This window comes from Opisthorchis viverrini, assembly GCF_000715545.1.
Source record: "Opisthorchis viverrini unplaced genomic scaffold opera_v5_468, whole genome shotgun sequence".
NCBI lineage: Eukaryota > Metazoa > Platyhelminthes > Trematoda > Opisthorchiida > Opisthorchiidae > Opisthorchis > Opisthorchis viverrini.
Genome location: NW_008752132.1, coordinates 1 through 21,891, shown reverse-complemented (window position 1 = coordinate 21,891; position 21,891 = coordinate 1). Strand labels below are relative to the sequence as shown.

General features: G+C 44.7%; 1 protein-coding gene across 1 annotated transcript in view; it reads right to left on the bottom strand.

Moving 5' to 3' along the window:
- The window catches only part of T265_11281 (hypothetical protein), a gene marked incomplete at both ends in the record, with an annotated part of 46,720 nt that extends 28,929 nt beyond the window's left edge, over positions 1 to 17,791 (bottom strand). Inside the window, 9 exons of the mRNA XM_009177897.1 lie at positions 868 to 1,045; positions 2,614 to 3,118; positions 5,494 to 6,093; positions 7,953 to 8,076; positions 9,913 to 10,046; positions 11,242 to 11,345; positions 12,755 to 13,012; positions 15,732 to 16,017; positions 17,678 to 17,791. Coding sequence (XP_009176161.1) covers positions 868 to 1,045; positions 2,614 to 3,118; positions 5,494 to 6,093; positions 7,953 to 8,076; positions 9,913 to 10,046; positions 11,242 to 11,345; positions 12,755 to 13,012; positions 15,732 to 16,017; positions 17,678 to 17,791 — 2,303 coding nt within the window. The remainder of the gene's footprint in view (positions 1 to 867; positions 1,046 to 2,613; positions 3,119 to 5,493; positions 6,094 to 7,952; positions 8,077 to 9,912; positions 10,047 to 11,241; positions 11,346 to 12,754; positions 13,013 to 15,731; positions 16,018 to 17,677) is intronic.
- Positions 17,792 to 21,891: the final 4,100 nt, after the last annotated feature.

Below are 21,891 nucleotides of genomic sequence, written 5' to 3'. Positions count from 1 at the left end.
ATAAATAGCTTGAGACCGTCGTACTTTTCGCACTCGCACTCACGCTCTCGTACTCGCATGTTCGGAATATAGCTGTTGTGTTTCCTTCTGAGTCTTTTTTCGGCAACTAGGCAAGCGGGTCAGCAGCAGATACCTCAGATTGGTGCATCAGCAGATATAACAAATGGGCACCGACTACTTGAGCCAACGATTTCGGCTTGAAGGCTGGGTTGCTGAGCATATTTCTCTCACTTAAATCGACTTCAAGATATCAAAAAAGTGAAAACGAAGCGCAAGCAAAGTTCCTTACCAACACGTCCAACAGCGATCATAATGAGTCACCCGCACTCAATTCTTATTGAAAAAGATGCGCCTCCGTAGTATAGCAGAAAAACCTCCGATGGGGGCTGACAACTGCTATTAATCGCCCCCAACATGCGCACTTGATTAACAAAACTTGGATTCCCTGTGGTTGTATTCACTACCTTTCGTGTGGGTTTTAGAGACATTGCAGCACATTGACAGCTAGACTGGATTCGTTAGTTGGCTGGTCAACTGAGATTACAAGCTGGTTGGAAAATGTTCCTTCACTATTGGCGGAGGTATCATCAATGCATTGTTGAAGTTGAGCACGGACAAGGTCTCCTTGAGTGGTAACGAAACGTGTGCAAAGTACGAATGCTCAAGCTATCCAATAGCCCCTTATATGTATACTTAGGTGATGAACGTCATGAGGGTCGTCAGATCCTGAAATCTGGGTTAGTACAACCGCGCACAGACCTAAACACGCACGAACTTAAGACAACAGCTGAAACGGTTGTATCACAGAGCAGGAAATGCTTGAGCAAGACAAAAATGAGCAACTGGGTCAGGTATCACACTGCTTACTTTAACTCCGTGGCGGAAAGTGGCTGGATTAGTGGAGTTAGGGGATTCAACCAAACCGACTGCCACAGATAGTGCTTTCCCTGAATGGCGTGTGTTCTTGACTGCAGTGGGCTTGGGCAATAATCAGCAGGCACCTCAGAACAAAACTGTATGTCATCAATAACCATATCTTCCCCGACTGAAAGTGAAGAACAAATATTCAGTCTATTCCAACGGGATTGTTAGCAAGGATGGTGTTGCTAAGTGGATGGACAGGAAATGATCGAAACTCAATGGAGTATGTAACAGCGAAGTTGTTACGATCGATGTACCGCGAAAATGAGCATCCATCCGATATGTAAACACCTAAGGAAAAACTAGTAAACGGTAAAGAGCGTCACAGTTTAGATTCCACTTTCTGCTACCGATTCCCGGGACGCTGCTTCAAAACTAAGATGCTTACTAAGGGAAGAAAATGTTTGACACACAAAATCCGGATAAGCACTAAAATTTCTAAATGATGAGATATGTGAGATGAAAGTTTGTACTTCGAAAACAAATAAGAAGTCAAGCTAACTGTGCCAATCTATTGGTGATTACAGCCAAAGGACGCACTAGGACTGGGATACTATCAGGCTGCTCAGGCCGCTAGAGGCGGACCAGAAGCATGGACAGACAGACATCTCAAACCTGACTGATCTTGGTTATCAGGCCAGAGCGACTTGAGTGTACTTCAGCCCACGTAATCCTTGTAGATGGCATAGTAGCTAGGCACTAGAAGGCAAAATGATGACCAAGACGACTCATCCAGGATAGTAAAAATAAAAAGCGAGTTAGTTGGCATTCGTATCACGAGACCCGTAAGATAGGCTGGATCAGAGAAAAACATAGGAAGCAAGGCTTAGCGCTATAGTGACTAGAGAATGCCGACCCTACTTGACCAGTGATATATTTATAGCCAGAAACTCCCACCAAGGTAAATATCAAGTGTTTTATATCATTCGAAACAGCAAATCAAGTTAGTAATGCTGGAATGGAATGGTGAGGTCGAGTGACACCACTCCAAGATAACAAAGTCGTTCCCAGAACAGCATACAAATTCCTCCACATTTGTACGATATACCTCTACCGAACGATTTATCAGCGAAGAAATATCGAAAATCTGGGTGAAAATGAGAAGGCCCACAAATAAGACGTAAAGAATCCATATGCACAACTTTTCAGGCCTACTTCAACCGACCAGGGGCGAATTTATGATGCAGTTCGAAGAAGCTCTGGAGAAACACGTTTGGTAAACTTCACATATAGGAAAGTCAACGAAGTTAGGAGGCTTCTAGCCGTACTTCAGATAGGAACTCAGCAGAACATGGCTGTTTACGACATCCACAGCTGGTAGCAGTTCTAATAATACTACCAATAATTATATGGGTTATTTCCCAACTTGTAGGGAATACAGCAAACGTGCCGTCCCAACCCATAGGCTATCAACAGTTCTCGGTAGACGTACCGATCCTCTATAAAACTAACAGTTGCCGTCTAACATCACTGAAGCTAATTCAAGTTTCCTTAAATGAACCTTCGCTAGACGAAAAGCCTATGAGACAGTCTCGGAATACATGGAGCACCTCCATGTTTGTTCGGGGTATCAGATGATAATGAGATAAGTGTTGTTTTCCAAACACAGGAAGATAGCTTGATTGAGGCGCTCAGCAAGCCTGCATGGAACTGAAGACTAGGTTGTGACAAAGATCCAGAAATACAACATACGCTCATCATCGGCTGTTACAGATGGGAGTAGGTCTGGGGGCCGATGTAAGTGGTTTCGTCCTGGAACTGCTCGCTGGTATTCGAGGCATAATGGAACCCCACGCAGCGTGGTCAAGTAAGGGGGCGGGAGCCGATGGAACGGAACGCGGCTTGGTGCATGGATAACTTCAAAACATACTCCAACTGGTGGTCGATAGACAGAATTGGCGCGCCCACCAAGTCCTCGCACACTAGATGGTGTTGTCTGCTGAGTTGAAGAGGATCTCGTTGGAATGGAAGCTACGCGACTTTCAGGATTCGGTCTTGTGCTTCTACCGTTGCGATCGTAACGTGCTCCAACGAGCCCGAGAACAGACTGTGGAGCTGCAGGAGATCCAAGCGCAAGTGTCGTTTGGACAGTCTGAACATCTTCAGTCTCCATCGTGACTTCCCTCCACTCCGCAGTGTCCAATTCCCAGTGGAAAAACTGTTCATCCACCGCATACATATCAGAGTCAAGATCAATCTGGTAAAACAAGAGTACAAAAAAGAGTGAAACTAATGATTCGCGACGTATAAAGGTAAAACAACGGATAGGAACGATGTGCACGACTGCCCGGCCGGTATCGATATGATGAACAATATTAGTGTCAGTCATCAAGACGACCTTTGTACTTTCATTCCCCGCTCAAAGCGTTCTCTTGTCTGAGCCTGCTGTTTACTGCGTCTACCTCAGACTCGATATGTATGTGTAATTACTCATGAACTTTTAACCCTTGACATGTCGAACCAATATAGTCAGCCATCTTTTACGCGCGTTTTTTGACCAGTTTGCGTTACCGCGTGTTGTGCGCAGGCATGTTGCTAATTAGGATCGATTTGCCGTCTTCCCTGGGCTCTCTTTGAACTTGCACTACTTTGTGCAACAATTTAGATGGAAAACCTCATAATCTGAAATTGGTATCCCTTTTATTACGCATTTTATACACGTAATACCGCATTTCATTGACAAATCTCAAGAATCCACAATTTCTGGCTTGCGATTTTACGCGTCACTCAAGTGGACTTTCCTTGATACGTCCAAGCATTCTACAACCTTCTGTTTGTATTCTGAAGGTAACAAGAAACGTGGCCAGCGAGGACGCAAACAAGCGTAATTTAACTCGATATAACACCACTTGTACGGATGAAGAAAGCTTGTGGATAGCCCAACACCATGTTCGTCCCTCTTGAAACCCATTGATCAGGCCTCGTGTTTGAACACTAAAATGGACACACGTGTAGCTGAATGTGTAGCGACCCAGTCACCCACATACTTGACTGTTCAACTCACAGTCGCTCACTGGATCGCGAGGCTTGTCTTTTTTTTTCATACGCACAAACACGTCGCATTAAGCTGACTCATCGGACATCGATTGTCTGCACCGCCTAGTCAGCGTAGCAACCACTCATGTGCCGACGCGCCCGCGTACACGCACTGGGACCTACATAAAGGGAAACCGAACCCAGTCAGGACACAGACTCGCGCGCGCGCAGGGAGCAAGCACTCCAAGTCCACGGACAATCATGGAACACGTGTAGCAGCCAAACTGCGGAGAAAACACGTTACCGCCGTCCGGACTTTCACCAAGGAACTCTCACATACGATAAGTTCCTTTTTGACTTGCTCCCATTTCGCATTGTATTTATTTTTATACGCGTTGCAAACCTCCACTGTCCACCATATTAAAAACTTCTATTAGTACACATACACCTTCTGATTTGTATTACGGCTACCACCACCTGTGCACTAATAAATGCTCGCTTGAAAAGACTGTTAACTGGGAACTCAAGTGAGCCCCAATCTCTCGTTCATGATACTCCATAACTGTGCTGCACTAAGGTCGCCCCATATTCCTCGGAACGATAAGTCTCCTTCTTATTCGTGAATTAAACCCTGTTGAGAAGTTCATTCCATGGACATTCCGGACCCGGACGTTCGTGCCTCGAATATTTCGGCTCATAGTGCCAAGACCTTACGAAACAGCTATAAAATGCCTTAGAAGTTTTCCAGAAGAAGCAGCTGAAAAAATAGAAGTATCCTGTGACAAAAGGAATTGTCTCATGTTTGGCTGGACAAACGTTTCAACCAGGTAAAGAGTGATAACAGGGACTGCATTTTAATTTGCTTGGAGAATAAATGAATGAAAGTAGACAAGGGAAGTGATAGTTTGTTGTTCAAAGGAATAACAAAAAGAATTTCAACCTTGTCCTTCCAAGTACTAAAGCAAGGCAAGCCAACATCTAAACTACAAACAGTTGTGGAAACCCCATATGAAAATAACGAAAAGCTGTTCAGTGTGGCTCGCTGAACACAATCTAAGCAAAAGATAATATTGTTTAGACGTATGAGTGTTTCCAACAATTGTCCACACAACTACAAAGTACTGGAATATTTGCGGAAAAATTATACCCTTGAGTTAACTCATGTATACTCAAGGCGATGGATCGCATGTTTGCTGCGACATTTGTCAGGCTTTACACCGATCACCCACCGAAACACAAACAGCGACCGAATGAGTGCTGGAGAGTAGAGCATAAACTCACATGACTGACAGCTGGTCAGATTAGGAGGACGGGGCGGTCCATGTAAACAGGCACTGAGTCACCAATCGTAAAACATCATGCTTCTTAGTGAAGCTTGAAATCCTAGGCCATTTGATAAAAACTCTAGGACCATTCTGTATCACCATTCGATCAAGACATTCAGCTATGACACCAAATGTGTTAAATGAAGAACCGAAAAGGTGTTTACCAGAAAAGAAAACAAATTCCCAACTGAAAGAATGTTGGCTAACTCGGAGACATGAAATTCAGCCCCATATACGTCCTTACTGTGACAATAGAAAAAAACAAACGTACCATAGAAGGATTTCTAGACATTTCCAATTGGGGTCGAGTACGACTACCGTTCGAAGCATTCGTGCCGAAAACAGACAATAAACCCGATTTCGTGACCACAAGAAAACCGGTTCCCTCAGATGCGGGGAAAGCACGACAAGCCGTAATGCGCTGATGTCTGAAGGGTGTCGGTGGAATCGGACGCTGCGATTGGGATTGAGTGGAGCCTGGAGTTAGGAGTGGTACGTCGCGTCCACCCTGACTCATGGAAGCACGTACACTGAAAACTGACTGAGCTACGTGGGTTTGCTCCCTCTGAGTTCGTCTATGGATTGCTGAGTTCTGCCAAATGGGTAGATTGTCGCTGGGCTCAAACGGATGCCAAATGAGACCGTGATCTGGATCGACCTCCGATGGTGGATAACGATAATAACACAGTAAAGGAGACGACAGGGAAGAATCAACTGGTGTGAATATGTCTGAATTTGACGAATCATTGGACATAATATCGTGATGCTGTTTGATATTCCAAACTTGGAAACGCCCATCCACGCCTCCGGTTGCTAGAAATTCATCGTCCAGAGGTGATGGGGACATGGCATGGACAGCGCCTTCATGGGCCTGGTAAAGTAAAGGATAGAAAGTCAACTGAACTGAAGCGTAAGCAACCAGTGGACAAACAGGAATACTTTCAAAAATACCGGTCCAGGAAGGGACCGATGGAGTGAGATCAGTCGGTACCTCCATGCTCGTTGACATTCTGGAAAACCTCTAAATTTTCGGAAGGTGTGTCCACGTGAACAGTTGTATCATTTAAATTAAGGGCATTATTTTAAATTTGGAGCTGTCGAAATTTCATAAGGTAATTTTGAAAACGCACAGAGGCCAGTCGCAAAGTGCTATGTAGAAACCTAGCGCCTAGTTTTTATGTTCAGAGCCATACATCGCATCCGCTACCAATTCGCAGGTTAAATCCATTTTCAACCGTATTGAATATTTAAAAAAAAAGCCCGAAAACGATTGCGGAGACACCGTTTCAGTAAAGTCTGGAAAAAAAATCAGTAGGCCTCTTACTGAGTAGTGTTATGCTTTTCACACAAGGTATCCGCAAGTCGAAATGTTGGTCGAGTGGTAAACAGATAGAGAGCCAATCGACTAGCTTCCCTAACTAGATCAGAGCTGGCTTTTGCTTGTAATTATTTTGGCATGCGTTAGGTCAGTTATTTAGATTAACAGATTGTACACAATACCGTTACGGACTGAAGCATGTTTCATCGGATTCAGTGAAATTCACCTAACGACTGCTATTGAGACTCTTGCTGATCTATATGAGTGAGTAATTGTTATGACTTATGGATTATACGATGACATGTGGGATTAGCTTCGTTCCTGAATAACAGTCGCACCACGAAACGACAACTCGGTCGATCTGAGACTGTCCTTGAAAATACTCGCGATTTCGACTCTCTTTATTGACATTTAGATCTACGACGATTTCTACTACCCAGCCTAGCAGTAACTTTGGTGCGAATCTTAGTACCTGACTCAAAACCCACGTTTTCCAAATCTATCGTGCACGCCCAACCACCGCTCTTTAAACAATGCTCGACCTTTATCTCTGTTTCTTGTGTCCACCAGTGTGTGCCTCACCGGCCTTCAACTGCGCCATTAATCAGCTTACTTTTTCATAGAATTGAAGACGTCCTAATCTGCTCCTATCGGAAAAGAATAAATGCATGCTGAGGAGTATAGAGAGTACGGTCAGAAAATTAACAAAAGCAGGGTAAGAAGGTAAGTCGTGGATTTAAGCATTCAGCTGCACATTGAAATGTCGGTGACGGGAGACTCAAATGGAGATTTCACTTATGACATTCAATCGAAACGGTGTGTGAAGACTACATCCCGTTTCGCTTGAACTGATATCCTCTTGAAAACCGACGTGTTAATCTAATGCACCACTACTTACTGTGAACACAGTTCGCTGATCGTTGTTTCCCACCCCGAAAATATGACACAGTGGTAACTGATAGAAATGAGTAATAGAGTGATGGAGCAGCCGCGCTTATGCAATCTTATTTCCCAAGTCTCCGGAACAGCTATCTCAATTATTCGAAAAATATTGGATTATCTGTTTCAGCCGAAGTGTTGTTCGAGCTGCTGATATTAAGCGCTCCCATCAAATCAGTGGTAGTTTGGGAGAATGCCAACCTATTTGAAAGATTGGGTACAACTAAACACTAGAAATCCAACAAACTTGGTGGACTACAAGAGGTGGGAAAGTTGACAAAACTAGTGACCTGCAAACAAGTTCAGCGTAGTTTTCGCTTCAGTTTTCAGATAAACCACTTGAAATAGAAAAGGGAAGGCAGACGGACTAATCTCCTGCTTGGTTATTCATGTGGTACAATGGTAGAAAAAAGGCTCCTCCTCGGATCCATATACCAATGTTAAAAACGCAGATACGCTGTAATCCGACTCACTTCAATTATAGTGTACAGGTGGCCACTATCTCCGAGGTAGACATACACTGATCCGTTTTTCATTGAGGCAATCAAATACCGGTCGTTCTTCGACCAAGTCAGTAAACACGGGCGACATTTGATGCTATTACAAACCATGAAAAAATAAGACAGGATATGTAATCTAGCAAAGTATCCAGGCTAAAATTTTCACAACGTTGAAACCTGCAAAAGTAACTTAGAGTAACTTAGAGATGGAAACGCTATATCGAGGGAGAGAAGGATGGACCGCACACCGCCAATGCGACCGTAGAAATCAAGCCGTATTCAGCATTTTTTAAATAAACCTAACTGTCGTGGCAGTTGAACTCAGAGTCGATTTTACGTATCGAAAAACCTGGGCTATCTCCACATTGAATAGCCGCTGTTGCGCGCAAAGAAGTCGCGCTTCAAGCTAGCTACTTGCGATGTACTGATCGGGATACACAACACCACAGCTCTGTGTGGCCTGGTACTGACAACTCCTTGGAACCATTGAGTACAAGCCAATGAGTTTCGTGCAGCCATTTCGTCAGATACTTCCACCGGAGCTAGTCAATACTTAACCACGTAAAACGGTTCTCGACATTTGATGCCTTGCCTTGAATATCAGGGACTGTCTCGAATGTGTTGGTCTTTGAATCAAGGTTGGTCTAATTTTGCAAGACTACATCTAGTTAAAAACATTCATTTTATCGTCCAAAGCCAAGATAAGCTGATTAACTATCCATTGCGTTTCACGTAATGCAGAAACGTATGAAAGTTGGAGAAACCAACAAGACGCTCTTTTTCAATGCGAACTTTACTGTTAATTTATCAACAGCCACAGACAGATGACTATCACAGCTGATGAGAAATATGTTAACATCGAAATTAGCCTCAACAAAGAGCCCTTCATACATGCCAATGCGACGACTTGAGCTAGCTAAGGATCTCGACATTTTGGCAAGAACTATCACTGAAATCCTCATCTATGCACAAGACACAGATGACCGATCGAAAAGCAATTCTTATATGGTTATCTTAGTCTCGGGAGATCACCTGAATTGTTCATCTAATAATTGTGTTTTTGGGAAAAGTAATCACGGGAGTCAGAAGAAGCGGTCTCCTCTGAAGATATACCTCTTAGCGACGGGGATAACAGACAGTCATCTGGAGATCTAATTCTCTGGATGTCTAATTCTCTGGAAAGAAAGTGGGAGCACGTTTTCTAACCTTAAACATCGACTTGTAAGTTGGCATATCGTTATATAGGCCTGAGAGCTTTCAGTGCATAACTGAAGCATAGGGCATCCATAACCATAGGGGATCAACAGCAATGTGCATCCTGAAAAATCCGAGAGAATGCGAACCCTCATAGTAGCCGAGCTACAATTGGTTATTCAGCAGTGTGATTAACTGGCATACAAACAGGACACGGCGCCGCCCATTCCCCAATAGTGTAGATGCACATCACGTAATCTGGCACCAACTGGCTCCTCATTTTGCAAGAGGTCTACATGAATTTTTGAGATTTTATTTTGTAAGTGGCGGAACCATTTTAAAATCGTGACTCGACTTTATTTCAAAATAATGCGTTTATATGAGTTTGTATACGTTCGAACTGCATATGCCTCGTCAAGATTAGCAATGACTGTTACCCACGCTTGACAGCACGGTACCCACACTTCGCTGTGTATGAATTGTAAGGTTACTCGAATAAGAAAGATCCGGATTCATTTTAATTATACCACTAATTAAATGTGAGTGGCGAAAACACAAAGTAGTGTGAAAATAAATTTTCCAAAAATACACGCAGCGAGGTGCAAATTCATCCGAACAAAGTGCTTTGAAAATGTAGGCTACTACGACAGATCACAAAGAGAACAATGGGACTGCTGAAGATGTATAGAGGCTCGAAAACAATAAAATGACGAAAGGCCTAGTGTGGAAAACGGTTTACCGTTTGCGAAAACTCAGCACCATACTACGCCACTTCCCGGCTTGAAAACGCCAGAGCCAACAGCTTCCACCGTCCGAACTGCCAGAGGCCAATTTTAGTCCAGAATGGCTGAATGCCACACTATTGACGCTCTCCTGCAACAGAACGTGAGATCACAGTAGTCTAGAAGGGGGTTAAAGGTCAACGAAAAGTCAAGCACAGGTTCGGTAAAATTATTTAGTGGCCCCCATTGGTCGCGGCGGTTACGTTCAACCCTTGCAAATCAAAGATCCCCCAAACATGGGTGCCACCAACTGAAATGCTCTTCATACGGCTGAGACCTAGGTTGTCCGACTATGCTACTTGAATTCGTTCTAAGCACAAACTGACACAAAATAATCAGTTGAAAGCAAATGAGATGGCTTTCGTGAAGACATGTAGGGGCTGAGTTCATCAGGAACCCAGAAAATGCTGGTCCTCCTTAACTTCGAATCTAGAGTGATGAACTTTCGTATCACAAAGGTTCCGGATAGCATCTTCTTGCAGAACAAATCCATCCCGTGCATGTTCTGATATACACACTTTAATAAACGTCCTAAGGATCTCATGATTATTCTTGGTCATTCCCACATCCGCTGACGCTGCTTCACCACATAGCTTGCGCCAAAGAGCTGTAATCTCACGTGAAGTCCGTCAAATCGGCTTTTGCCACCCTGAATTTCAAGGTTGGTGGTTCTGAGTGGGGGGCTGTCAGAGACAAACGTTTTCGCCCATTCCACCATGACGACCTGTTTAGCCTTCAATTTGTACTACACTACCGTTCAGCTATAACAACCTTTCGGTGCATAACTGCCATGCCACCCTAAAGAAGCCCGACAGCAGGGATACTTCCAGATCGCCCAAGCCTAAACAGGAGTAGCCGGGATGTTGAGGCTGGGTTCGAACCACAGATCTTCCGGTCAGTAAGTTCGCGCCTTTAACACTGAACCATATCAAGCCACCTGAGCTAGTAGTCGGGAACGCGAAAAGCAGCCATAGGTATTCAGACGACGGTGACGGGAGACTCTAGAGTAAAGAACTCTAACGTTTATGGACAACTCCGCCAGGTTGCAAAAAAGCTCGCTGGAACGCGTTCCTCTATGAGTGGACTGAAAATATGACGTGCGAAGTTCACCCAAGTAGAAGATAAACGACAGTGGTGAATGCACACTTGAAGATAGAGTTGTTGCGTATTATCTTGGGGAGTCACTCGGCCACCAGGCAAAAGCACACAAAAGTTTCACTAACATGATGCTAAGCGATGCAATCAAATGATTACGCGTTATTGAAAGCAGGTGGAGATAAACTCACCTCATGTGCTCGAAGCGTAAAAGAAGGTGTGGGCTTTGATGGAGACAGAAAATGGTACAAGCGGATATACTGATCTGAGCAACCAGTGGCCAACAGAAGGTTACCTGAGACAACGAAGAGTTAAAAGGAAAAAAATAAGCAATGAGGGGATAAGTGAATAGTAATATTTTGGTTGGCAGACAACCACGAGTAGAGGGGCAAGAAGATATAAATCTAAAGAAAGATGCAGGTCGACCGATCTCATTTCACCTCAAAGGTCTTGTGCATATATCTTTGTTTTTTATCAACTGCCATTTCTAACGATCTGAGTGAACATTGATTGCCTGTATCAAATCTTCGGCTGACAAAGGCAAGACAGTTTTTGCCGTTCTATAAAAACGGAACGAAGACAATGAATATTTTCATACTGTGAAAAAAGAGATGGCGGTGAATGCAACTGAAGAGATGACAACAGGTCGTCGTCAGTGGAAAGCGTTTCGTTGTATTATTACTGGTCACGGTTATGGACAGCCTCAAGATGGAACCAATAATGTACATTTTCTTCCCGAAACCTCCATTAGGACGGAATGTGCATGAACTGTAAGTGCCCCTTTTAGGCAAACTAGATTTCGGTTCGCTTAGTCGAAAAGACGTTTGCAAACCTCAGCAACCCATTGAGCTTAGCAAGAGGACGACAAAGGTTTTCCTACCGCGCTGAGCAATGCAGGGACACATGATAAACACACAAGAACGGTCTCCTGGACCTTCAGGATGGGGTTAGAACAAGGTGAGACTATAGTTTTACACCCACCACGGCTGCATTGTGTTCAGAAGTTTGAGCCAAAAACTCTGGTTGAGGACCTTAACAGTCCTGTGTAAGCTTGAGTACCTTGTAGTATTTCAGCCACTACACAACCATTATGTAAGTATTTACTACTTGTGGATTGTCGCCAGTAGTGATGACGATGATGATGGCAGTGGTGGTGGTGACGATGATGAGATGAACTCACTCAGTTTAATTACATACAACCCAAAAATCGACATACAGACTATAGTCGACCAGTTACCGCATTGCAAAAATATGATGGCTAAAAGAATGAGCGCACTACTTTCTGATACAAGAGTCAGCTACTGGACATCCAACGACTACAAATCGGGGCTCCCTGCAAACTAAATCCTCACGCACTCTATTAGGAACCGAATATTTGCCAAATAATGGACACGAAAATTGTAATACTTCTCCGAAGGATTCGACATCACAATGGCGAGGCGAAAATTTCCCTAATCTGGATGGCTATCCGCAAATCAGTTAGGAACTAAATAGAAGCTAAGCAGCAGACTCCCCGCCAGCACAAAACAGCAACAAAAACCTTGAGAGCCAATCACTACACTCTTCGATATTACAGTCAATACGGGCAATGTCTTGTCTGTACCCCTGTGAACACAGGGCAAATTCAGCGTTTGTATTCGAACGACACCAAAGTGGAAAACGGTGACCTCAGAAACGAAAGGTGATTCATAGAACAGGACATACCGGGACTGATATCCATACACACGACCGATGGCCAAAACGCAGTGGGAGTACCTTCGACCCCAGTGATGAACCGAATAGTAGGTAGCAGTTTTACGCTACAACACACCCAACGATTGGAACCAGTTGCCACGCCGAAATCCGCATGAAGTTCATGCTGATAGGGCAAGAAGTGCAAGTATCCACCGAAGGAGGTAATAGCTAACCAGCCGGTAGGCTGTTCTTTGCCACTTCTGGGTGGGCAATGGAAACCAGGTGACGCTAAAATATAACGAAAAATTGACATATCCGACAGTAAACGACGGACTTGAAAAAAAGGATATCGGAAGACGTCAAAGAAATACCACTTTTAGTTCAGAACAACCGTACCAAAAGTACGAGCGGGAGTGTTTGTTTACTGTGTGAAATGTGAGTTGAATTTTGACATACCGTCAGTGAATGCAATCTGTGTTCTGTGAATCGTTCAGATCGAGTAATCGGCAAGAACAAGGTGATCAAAGGTACATGATCCGTCAGTCATGCCCTGTGTCGAGGCAAACTTCTCGTATCCTTTTGCTGTCAACAAGGTCCATACACTACAGTCTTAGATGTTTATCGGGTTTATCGAGCACCCTAATACCCCAACCGAACTAACATCAAAATATGCATTAATTGCAAAGTGGACACATTCAACGACGTCGCGTTGACGATAACTGAAAGCATGGGTGAAACGTTGCACCAAAGCGTCCACGATAGAAGCCACAAGAATCAGTAAAGGAATTCCGCTCTCGTTCACGAATTGGATAATTTGCCGTCGACTGTCAATCCCTGCAAAGCTGAACCGAAACTGTTTCGTACAGAATGTAAGACAGTCACGAATTAGTCTCAGGGGGTTATCTTTTCTCCACCACCACAATTACTAGACTCGCCAAATAGTGTGAGTCAGAGAAGCACGTCAAAAGTAATCTCAAAAAACCTAGATTACAGAAACCACTCGATTTATCTAAGTAAGGTTAACCAATCATCTCGAGATGGTCCGATAGCGAAAGATTTTGCACTGTTCTGTTCTGTTCAAGAATAAGGGTTAAGCAGTGATTATGATCCAGAGTTTGTCAACTTTTTCTGTCACATATTTTTACTTGAGGGTCGAGATGGGTCAACGGTCAGATGGCGAATTTACCGACCGGAAGGCTCGTAGTTCGAACCCGACCTCTGCCTCTCACCTACTCCTGTTTGGGATTGGGCAACCTGGCAATATCCCAGCCCTCGTGCTTCCTTCGGGTGGCATGGCAGCTAGGTACCGAAAGGATGTTACCGCTGCACGATCTGTTTCTTGGGATGCGTGACGAAGAGAAAGTGGAGGTCTTTCTTCGTTTTTCGATCCTCTCCAGAATTCGGCCGTCCAAGTTTTTATCCTTCCTTGGAAGGCCTGAACAGCGTTTGAAAAGTCTATACATACTGAATTTTTGCAAGACAGCATATTTGAATGTCATAACGAGTGTCACCACGCCAATGAGACCACATGGTGCCACCTTTGAATCGTAAACTGTCTTGAACCGTTGTCAGACGCATTAGCATGGAAGAATCTTGTGTGCGTGTTTCAGAGACAGCAAAAACAGATTTTTGGGAAGGAAAGAGGATGATCAAGGAAAGCCCGTTGAAATAGTTGAAAAAGAGTACGGACATAAAACGCTGTCCAGAGTGGACAGATTCCATTGAGTGAGTATCGCATTCCCGGTTTCTATTTCTTAGTAAACGGAGTCATAAATTGAAATATTGAATTTATATACTTAACAACAGGCGACTGTAAGCTGTTCCATAACTGTGCAGACAGAAGTTAGTCCCAGGATATTCAGGCCGAAAGACGGAGTTCAGTTGAAGTACCCTAGTTTGAGAACTGAACTCAAATATCTTATCTACAAAGCAGTGAAAGAAGGAAAAATGTTATTGTGCGTCACTTTCGGCAGCCTCTGACTCCGCAGGCATTGCCTCAAAAAACCCCTAATAGATCACTTCTTAATGACCTGAGGAGGTAAGTACAAATTTACCTTTATGACACCCTACGATACATTCAGGACAGGATGCTGAGTAGCTTCTACACAGTGAATAGTACGAATCAGAGAATGGGCTTCTCTGTTACCTATTTATTGAGTTGGACAATACTGAACATTATCAAGCTATGTATACGGCCTCGTTTAACTGAATCAAGTAAGGAACTGAGTTCGCCTTGCGTTGTCCGATTGATGAAATGTAAGGCAGTCAGCGTTACCCAAACAATAAGCAACAATAAGGAACATCCGCGAGCTCTCGATGTTAGAAAATCGGCATTTGATTCGCGAAAGATCATTTCTGGCGGAAATCAGCGAAGTTCCACTCTGCGTGGGAAATACGCGTCACCGCTGATCAGCCTTCAACTGGGCACCGAAAATGTGAAGTCTTTGGACGGCCTACACCTGAATCGGAAATAATCACTGGATTTCAATACGATTCGGACACCACGGTTTTCCCCTTTGGTTGCAAGGAAAGTCATGCCCGGTTAAATATTATGAGGAGGTACTACTGGAACAAGGATGTCGCTAATGTGAGATTTGAAATTTTCGAGATTCCAGTTCTTTCCTGGGGTTAGGAAGGTGCGGAGCAACACATTCTCACAGAAGACGGAATACAAATGCAGTGAATCCATTTAACCATCAGACCACAATCCGAGTATTCACCACCGAAAGAGATGGAATCCTCGACGTTGCGCTTCTTCACGAAACAATCAGACCAAAATCCAATCAAGCAATGTCCCCAATTTACGGAACAACTCTGCATACTATCGTACCTACTTCACTGCCTTGTAGCCATCGTTGCCCGATAAAATGCCATTAAAAACATGTTCGCAAATCTGTATCAAAATATGAATAAACTGTTGAGGGTCCATAGTTCACTCAGGAAAACCATCCCAATAGGCTCATACTATTGATTAGATCGAGGCCTTAGTTGACAACATCAGTCGTACCTTCGTTTTGACCAGCTTCCGCTTTCCGTGGAACACTCACAAATGTCATCCCGGAGATGACACGATTTGCGCGACAGCCACGGAACGCTACAACCGGTTGGCCGGTCCGAAGACACCACATCACCAGACAGCAGTTGGAATCCACAGAAGCCAAGAGGTGGTTGTCTGGAGATACAGTCAATTCGATAATTTCGGCAACATGACCGCGTAGAGTATGACGCAATGCACAGGGCTTCTTGCTTGCGGCATTGAACGACCAGATTTTGATAGTGTAGTCGTCCGAACCCTGACAAATGGGAAGGAGAGAACCAAATTAAATGGCAAAGATTTGTATATAAAAGCAGGATAACCTTCTACGTCGGGACGATGTGAGTCAACTAATGCACTCTGGCACCTAGACGAAAAGTCAATCCAATTCAAGCAAGATCTTATCTTGCGATTCTTACGTAAGTCGTCCCAAAGAGTTTTGGAATACCCAAAAGTCTTGCGGGTCAAAGAACACAGATACGAACTGACTTACAATCTGACTGAAATCCCTAGCATACGTTTCGTTGTTTGGGGCCTGGTTGTTGCAAATTTACATTCCAATGACCAGGAAGTTCAATTTTTCGCCTTTTCACAAGCCATCGGAGGAAGCGGATCATCACGAATTCAGTCTACACGTTTCCGTACCTCATGGGCCCTGAGTTGACTCATTTTTCTTAATTGTACATCGACCTAGAATCGGCACTTCTGTGCATGTGTGTACAGCGGTACATCGAAGCGATCTTCGTGTAATTCAAAAAGAGTCCTCCCCGATGTTCGAAACACTATGTATGACTGCCAACAGGGATTAAATCAGTCGAATGTCTATTTGCTATCTCTGATTAGTGGCACTACGAATTAAGGTGGTTATGGCATCGTATGGATAGCAGACACTAATTTCATTCTCCCTTAAAAACAACAATATGTTACCAGCAAACGGTGAGGAAGAACTATTCAGGTTAAAATGCTTTGAATTTTTGAAGTGTGAACCAAAGAGAGCGCTATCGTCTGCATACTCAATGGAAAAAGAAGATACTCACGGGCTTCACTTTGCAACTGTTGCTGGCCGAGTGTCTGAAAAATCACTAAATCTCCAGGAGATGGGCCACAGAAACATAGGCAGGCCTCTACCTTGGATGATAGTTATCGTAGTGGTCATCAAGCGGAAAGATACTAATAAGGCATATTGAGATAGTTCGGACTTGTGTTACAGGTACATGTTTTCGATATCTGAAGGCAACTATGATTGCTACGACTGTTCCCCTACAAAGAAACCAATATTCATAACAGGTGGCCACCCGAAGCGATTTTTATCGGTTATGACGTTTCGGAAAAAAGAATAATTGATCAATTCATCCTAGTAGTTGTTTTAAGAGGAAACATGTTGACGTGTACGCTGTAGGAAAGAAGGAAAAATTCAAAGTATTCGAATCAACTCCTAGTTCTGGAACAACATATCATAAGGTCGCGCGCCACAGCTAAACCGAAAAGTCCCACGCCATACAGCTTGCGCGCCAGTTGAGTAGGAATGTTTGAATAATGAATCACCATCTCCATCGAAAGCACATCAGTGTTCAACAATGATACTTCGTTCCCGTAGTTAATAACGAATGGGTAAGTGCTGGATTATTAATATTATGCTGAAACAGCTACCAGTAGACCTTTATTTCCTGTTTACACTCTTAAAGAAACTAAATGCCAAACATCGCCGACATCGTAGCAATGATATCAGTGACATGATACTGATATGATAGATTGTTGGTAATGGCTTAATGCATGCGGCCGTCATGGAAGGGCGGAAAACTGGACAACCCGGAATAGCAGATGCTTCAGAAAAGCTAATAATGTCTTTTTCTTGGAAGACACACAGTACCACAAAAAAATCGCAAGGATTCAAACGTGGACAAAATCTCATTACGTACCGTGAATAGGTATTCCCCTCTTTGGTCAAACTGAAGACAGTATATGGCATTCCGATGAGCCAGACTATGGTGATTGATATGAGTTCGTTGATAAACGGAACAAAGCAGATGCATAGCACATGTTGGTGAAAGACCGCGGACAGACACTGAAACTGTGTAAGTAATTTATACGTATTTACAAACCTGGGATGGAGATTGACCTCTCTTTTGGATCTGCAATGCAATGAGAGCCATAAAAAGCATAATAGGAAGCTTACAGATATAGTTCCCCAGATTGAAAAGGGAAACTACAGGACGGCCGTAAGGATGGTGTACTCTTACAAGCTCCAGTAGCTTAGAAATGTTATTAACAATGGAGAAAGGAGCAACTGGTCCATGAACTGATTCCTGTAGGAGCTCGAATAAGGTATGGACCCGACATAACTCACATAATTCTCAAAGGAGTTGGCGAACCTTCGCCCAAATACATTCGTTCTCGGAGGAAAAAGCTAGGGACTGATACATCGTGATCACAAACTCACCTCCCTCTTAGTAATGACCCTCTTCAAATGCTACGAAACGATGTTACATAAAAATAAAACAACTTACATCGGCTACTTCGGAGCAACCATCGTTCTCAAGAATTTTTGTGACCAAGAATAAAAGTTCTACAACTATTAAGAAAGCACATGAAACGCATACCGGCTTTGATATCACAGTTGTTCATCTGTATTACACTGGAACGCAAAAGCAAAAAAATAAATGCGGGTGGTTTCAGAGGGACCAAAAAAGGTTTGAACGACTGATTGAAGAATGCTATTGCACTGGGAGGACAACAGTTTAATGGCACACGTTATCTGGCGTGAAAAGGCGGCAGGCGGCTTTTAGTGAGGTACTCAAACAATAGGAAGAAAAGGAATGAGTCAACTGCACATCAGTATTCAACACGGTGGCTTCGCTACCGTACAAATAATTTACCTCAAAGCGTTATTGTGAAGTAAAGAATACAGGTGGATGAAAACTCGACTTAGTAATAACCTCCCACACAATCAGACAATGAGAACGCCACTCGCGTCAGTTAGCAGTCACATCAGTCATGAAGACAGTGGAACCTACCGTGGTCTTGCAGCTTGTGTAATTACGCGACCCGATGAGCTTTGCTCGGGGTGTCCCCGCGGCACTCGCAGAATCCCCCATACCAGGATGGTCAATCGCCTCAGGTCTGACGTACACAGTCTCCTGGCCCTTCAGGTTGGTGGTCGGAACATGTATGGCGAAGTGTTCTATAAAAATTGAAATGCGCTAGCATTTTCCACCAGACGCCGCTGGTTTCCGGTCAGGCCTTCGTGCCGAATGCTTTGGTTGACGATCCTAACCGTCCTTCTGTCGAGGTATGCACGTCATGGCACTATCCAAGCCCATTTCACGCATACAAATAAACTCACGCCACATCGGCCGTCGCGTGGTGCCTTCAGCTTGGTCCCCTTACTTGCTGCATACAGCAGGGCAAGTAAGCGAAAACAGGCTACTGCTGACGCCCCCTTCCTTCTCTCTCACACATTTTCTTCCCCCTCTCCCCACTCCATTAATAACTCTCCCCTTGCAGGCCCAGCACTTAGGACTAAGGGCGAGACGGCTCAATTGGTTAGAGCGCGAATTTACTGACCGGAAGGTCCGTGGTTCGAACCCGACCTCTGCCTCTCGACTTCCCCTGCCTAGGCTTGAGCAACTTGGCAGTATCCCAGCCCTCGTGCTTCCTTCAGGTGGCACGGCAGCTAGGCACCGGAAGGGTGCTACAGCTGAACGACTTTAGGACTAAGGACTCTGTTCATGCCGCATCGGTTCTGCAAACATCTGCGCATCATCCGGTGCTGACGTCTTCAGGCACCTCGAAATCAATATTGAAGTCCCGACGCCCAGTCTATCTGGCCGTCTTCAATGTCCGCGCTTTGAAGCAAGCAGGTCAACAGGCTGTCCTTGCTCTCACACTGGACTCGCTTGGCATTGGTACGCGTTGTGTTTCAGAAACGAGAATTCAAGATGCGAGCACATTGGTTGAGCTAGTCGCCCAATCACTCTCCACTGGCTTCCAGCTACGCACCTCTGGTGATCCAGAGGTTGCTTCGGCGGAAAGTGCAGGGGTTGGTATCGTCCTAAGTCACCAGGCGGAAGCATCCTTGCTTGACTGGATACCTGTTGATAGCCGCCTCTGTGCGGTTTGTCTGACGTCTGTGAAGCAGTCCCATAAGCGGGAAGTTGAACGATATTTGTTTATCGTGTCTGCTTACGCCCCAACTGACCGTTGCTCCAACGCCGTCAAAGGCAGGTTTCACGACGCCCGTTGCGGCCAGCTAAAAGCTAGGAGATATCGTTGTGGTTACCGGAGACCTGAATGCACAAGTGGAGAGACTTGGTCCACGTGAGACTCAATTAGGAGGTAGGATTGAATTCAGTCCGTACGGACAATGGGGAACGATTGCTTCAGCTGTGTGCTAATTACAGGGTGTTTTCATGCAGCCAAAGTCATCTGGCCACATGTCCCCAATGGCATGCCGGCCACAAACTCAAGTCGATAACATTGCCATCAGTTACCGACGGCGCGGATCATTAACTGACTGCGGGTGGTTCTTGGAACACATTTATGGATTCCGACCACGCATTCGTCCGGAGTTGTTTCTCCCCATGTTTTCCAGAGCCGCATAAAGTGCGGACAACTCGCTTGGGAACTGACAGACCGGCAGATCCGAATATTAGACGAACTTACGGAATCGCCTTCCAGAGTGCCTTCAAGATGCTTCATCATTGGATGTAAACTCATACTGGGACGAGGTTGCCACCTCTTTGATTAGTGCTGGGAACTTTACCTGTGACGCGGCACCACGAAGCGCACTCAAGCACTGTATATCATACCGAACGGTGGTACTGATTGAATCTCGGAGGAATATCCAAATCTGTCCCAAACGTAACTTGATATGACCAATTATCACACGTCAAGTGAAAGTGAGCGTGCCAGCCGACCATGAAGTCTGATGGACACAGAAAGCCAAGGAAATGGAAGCGGTCCAGAAAACCGGTAATGTTCGAAGATTATTTCAGTTGATCCGTGCAACTGGCCCTCGGAAACTACCTGTGAGCGTAACCATCAAGGATCAGATAGGAGTGCCCATCCTGAATAAAGCAAAACTCTCAGACTGCTGGGGTGAATACTTCGAAAAACGGTTGTTGTGGACACCAGCTGCCACTTTTCTGGAACCCAAAGTTGACGTAGAACCCTGGACGGTGAACATGGAACCCGCCGGCTCGGAAGTTCATGAATGCACATGTTCTCTTAAGCGCCAAAAAGCTCCTGGTCCAGATGAACTCCCACCCACATTGTTCAAAGATGGGGATGAAGTCCCCAGTCAGCGCTTGTGTGATGTTTGCCTGCACTTTGGACGAATCTCAGACGAATCGTCCACTTAAATGGTTATGGGTTTGGTAAATTCCTATCGACCAACAAAACATCAGTAGCGCTTGACGAGAGTTCCAACGCGCTTCACCCGAATGGGAATCGATACCTAAATAAATCTATTTGGGATATATCAATGCATGACGTCGCCCAAAACATCAACCCCTGCGAATAAGACTTGCGCGGGCGGAGCCAGGAGGATTGTGAAGTTCATCCAAGTCAACGCCTGCAGCGCTCAAGGCACGCTACGCCATGAATGTGCAATCATGCTTGGGATACGAGTGCACTCTGGCTTGCCCGTGCACTCACGGAGAAATTAACCAGGTCGGACTTGTTCAGAAGGAAGCTGCATGTTTGGTGGAAAGGGTGAGAGAGGGTGAATATGGAAATCGCCTGGAAACGCTTTACTTTAGTTCCCGAAATTACTGTGGGGCAGTAGGTGACCTAATCACACTGCGTTAGATCTCCCGTCGTGATGAAAAACACTGAAATACCCATGGACTTGCACTACGTAACAAAGATCGGTAAAGGACATTGTTTTGTGCCCCACAAGCACAGTGGGTGCAAGCCGTCAGTTACGGTACAGAAAAGTCAATCCCTACAACTTGTTACCGGTTGAAATGCTATAGGAGTTGAAAGACAACAAGCTTCAGCGCGGAATAAGTAGATAGCTCGGATATATATATCCCGGAAACCCCATATCGACGATATGATTGGGCTCAAACGCATTCCGCCCTACCTTATTTCAACTTGTAAAGTGCACGCTATGGAAGCACAAAGGGACAGT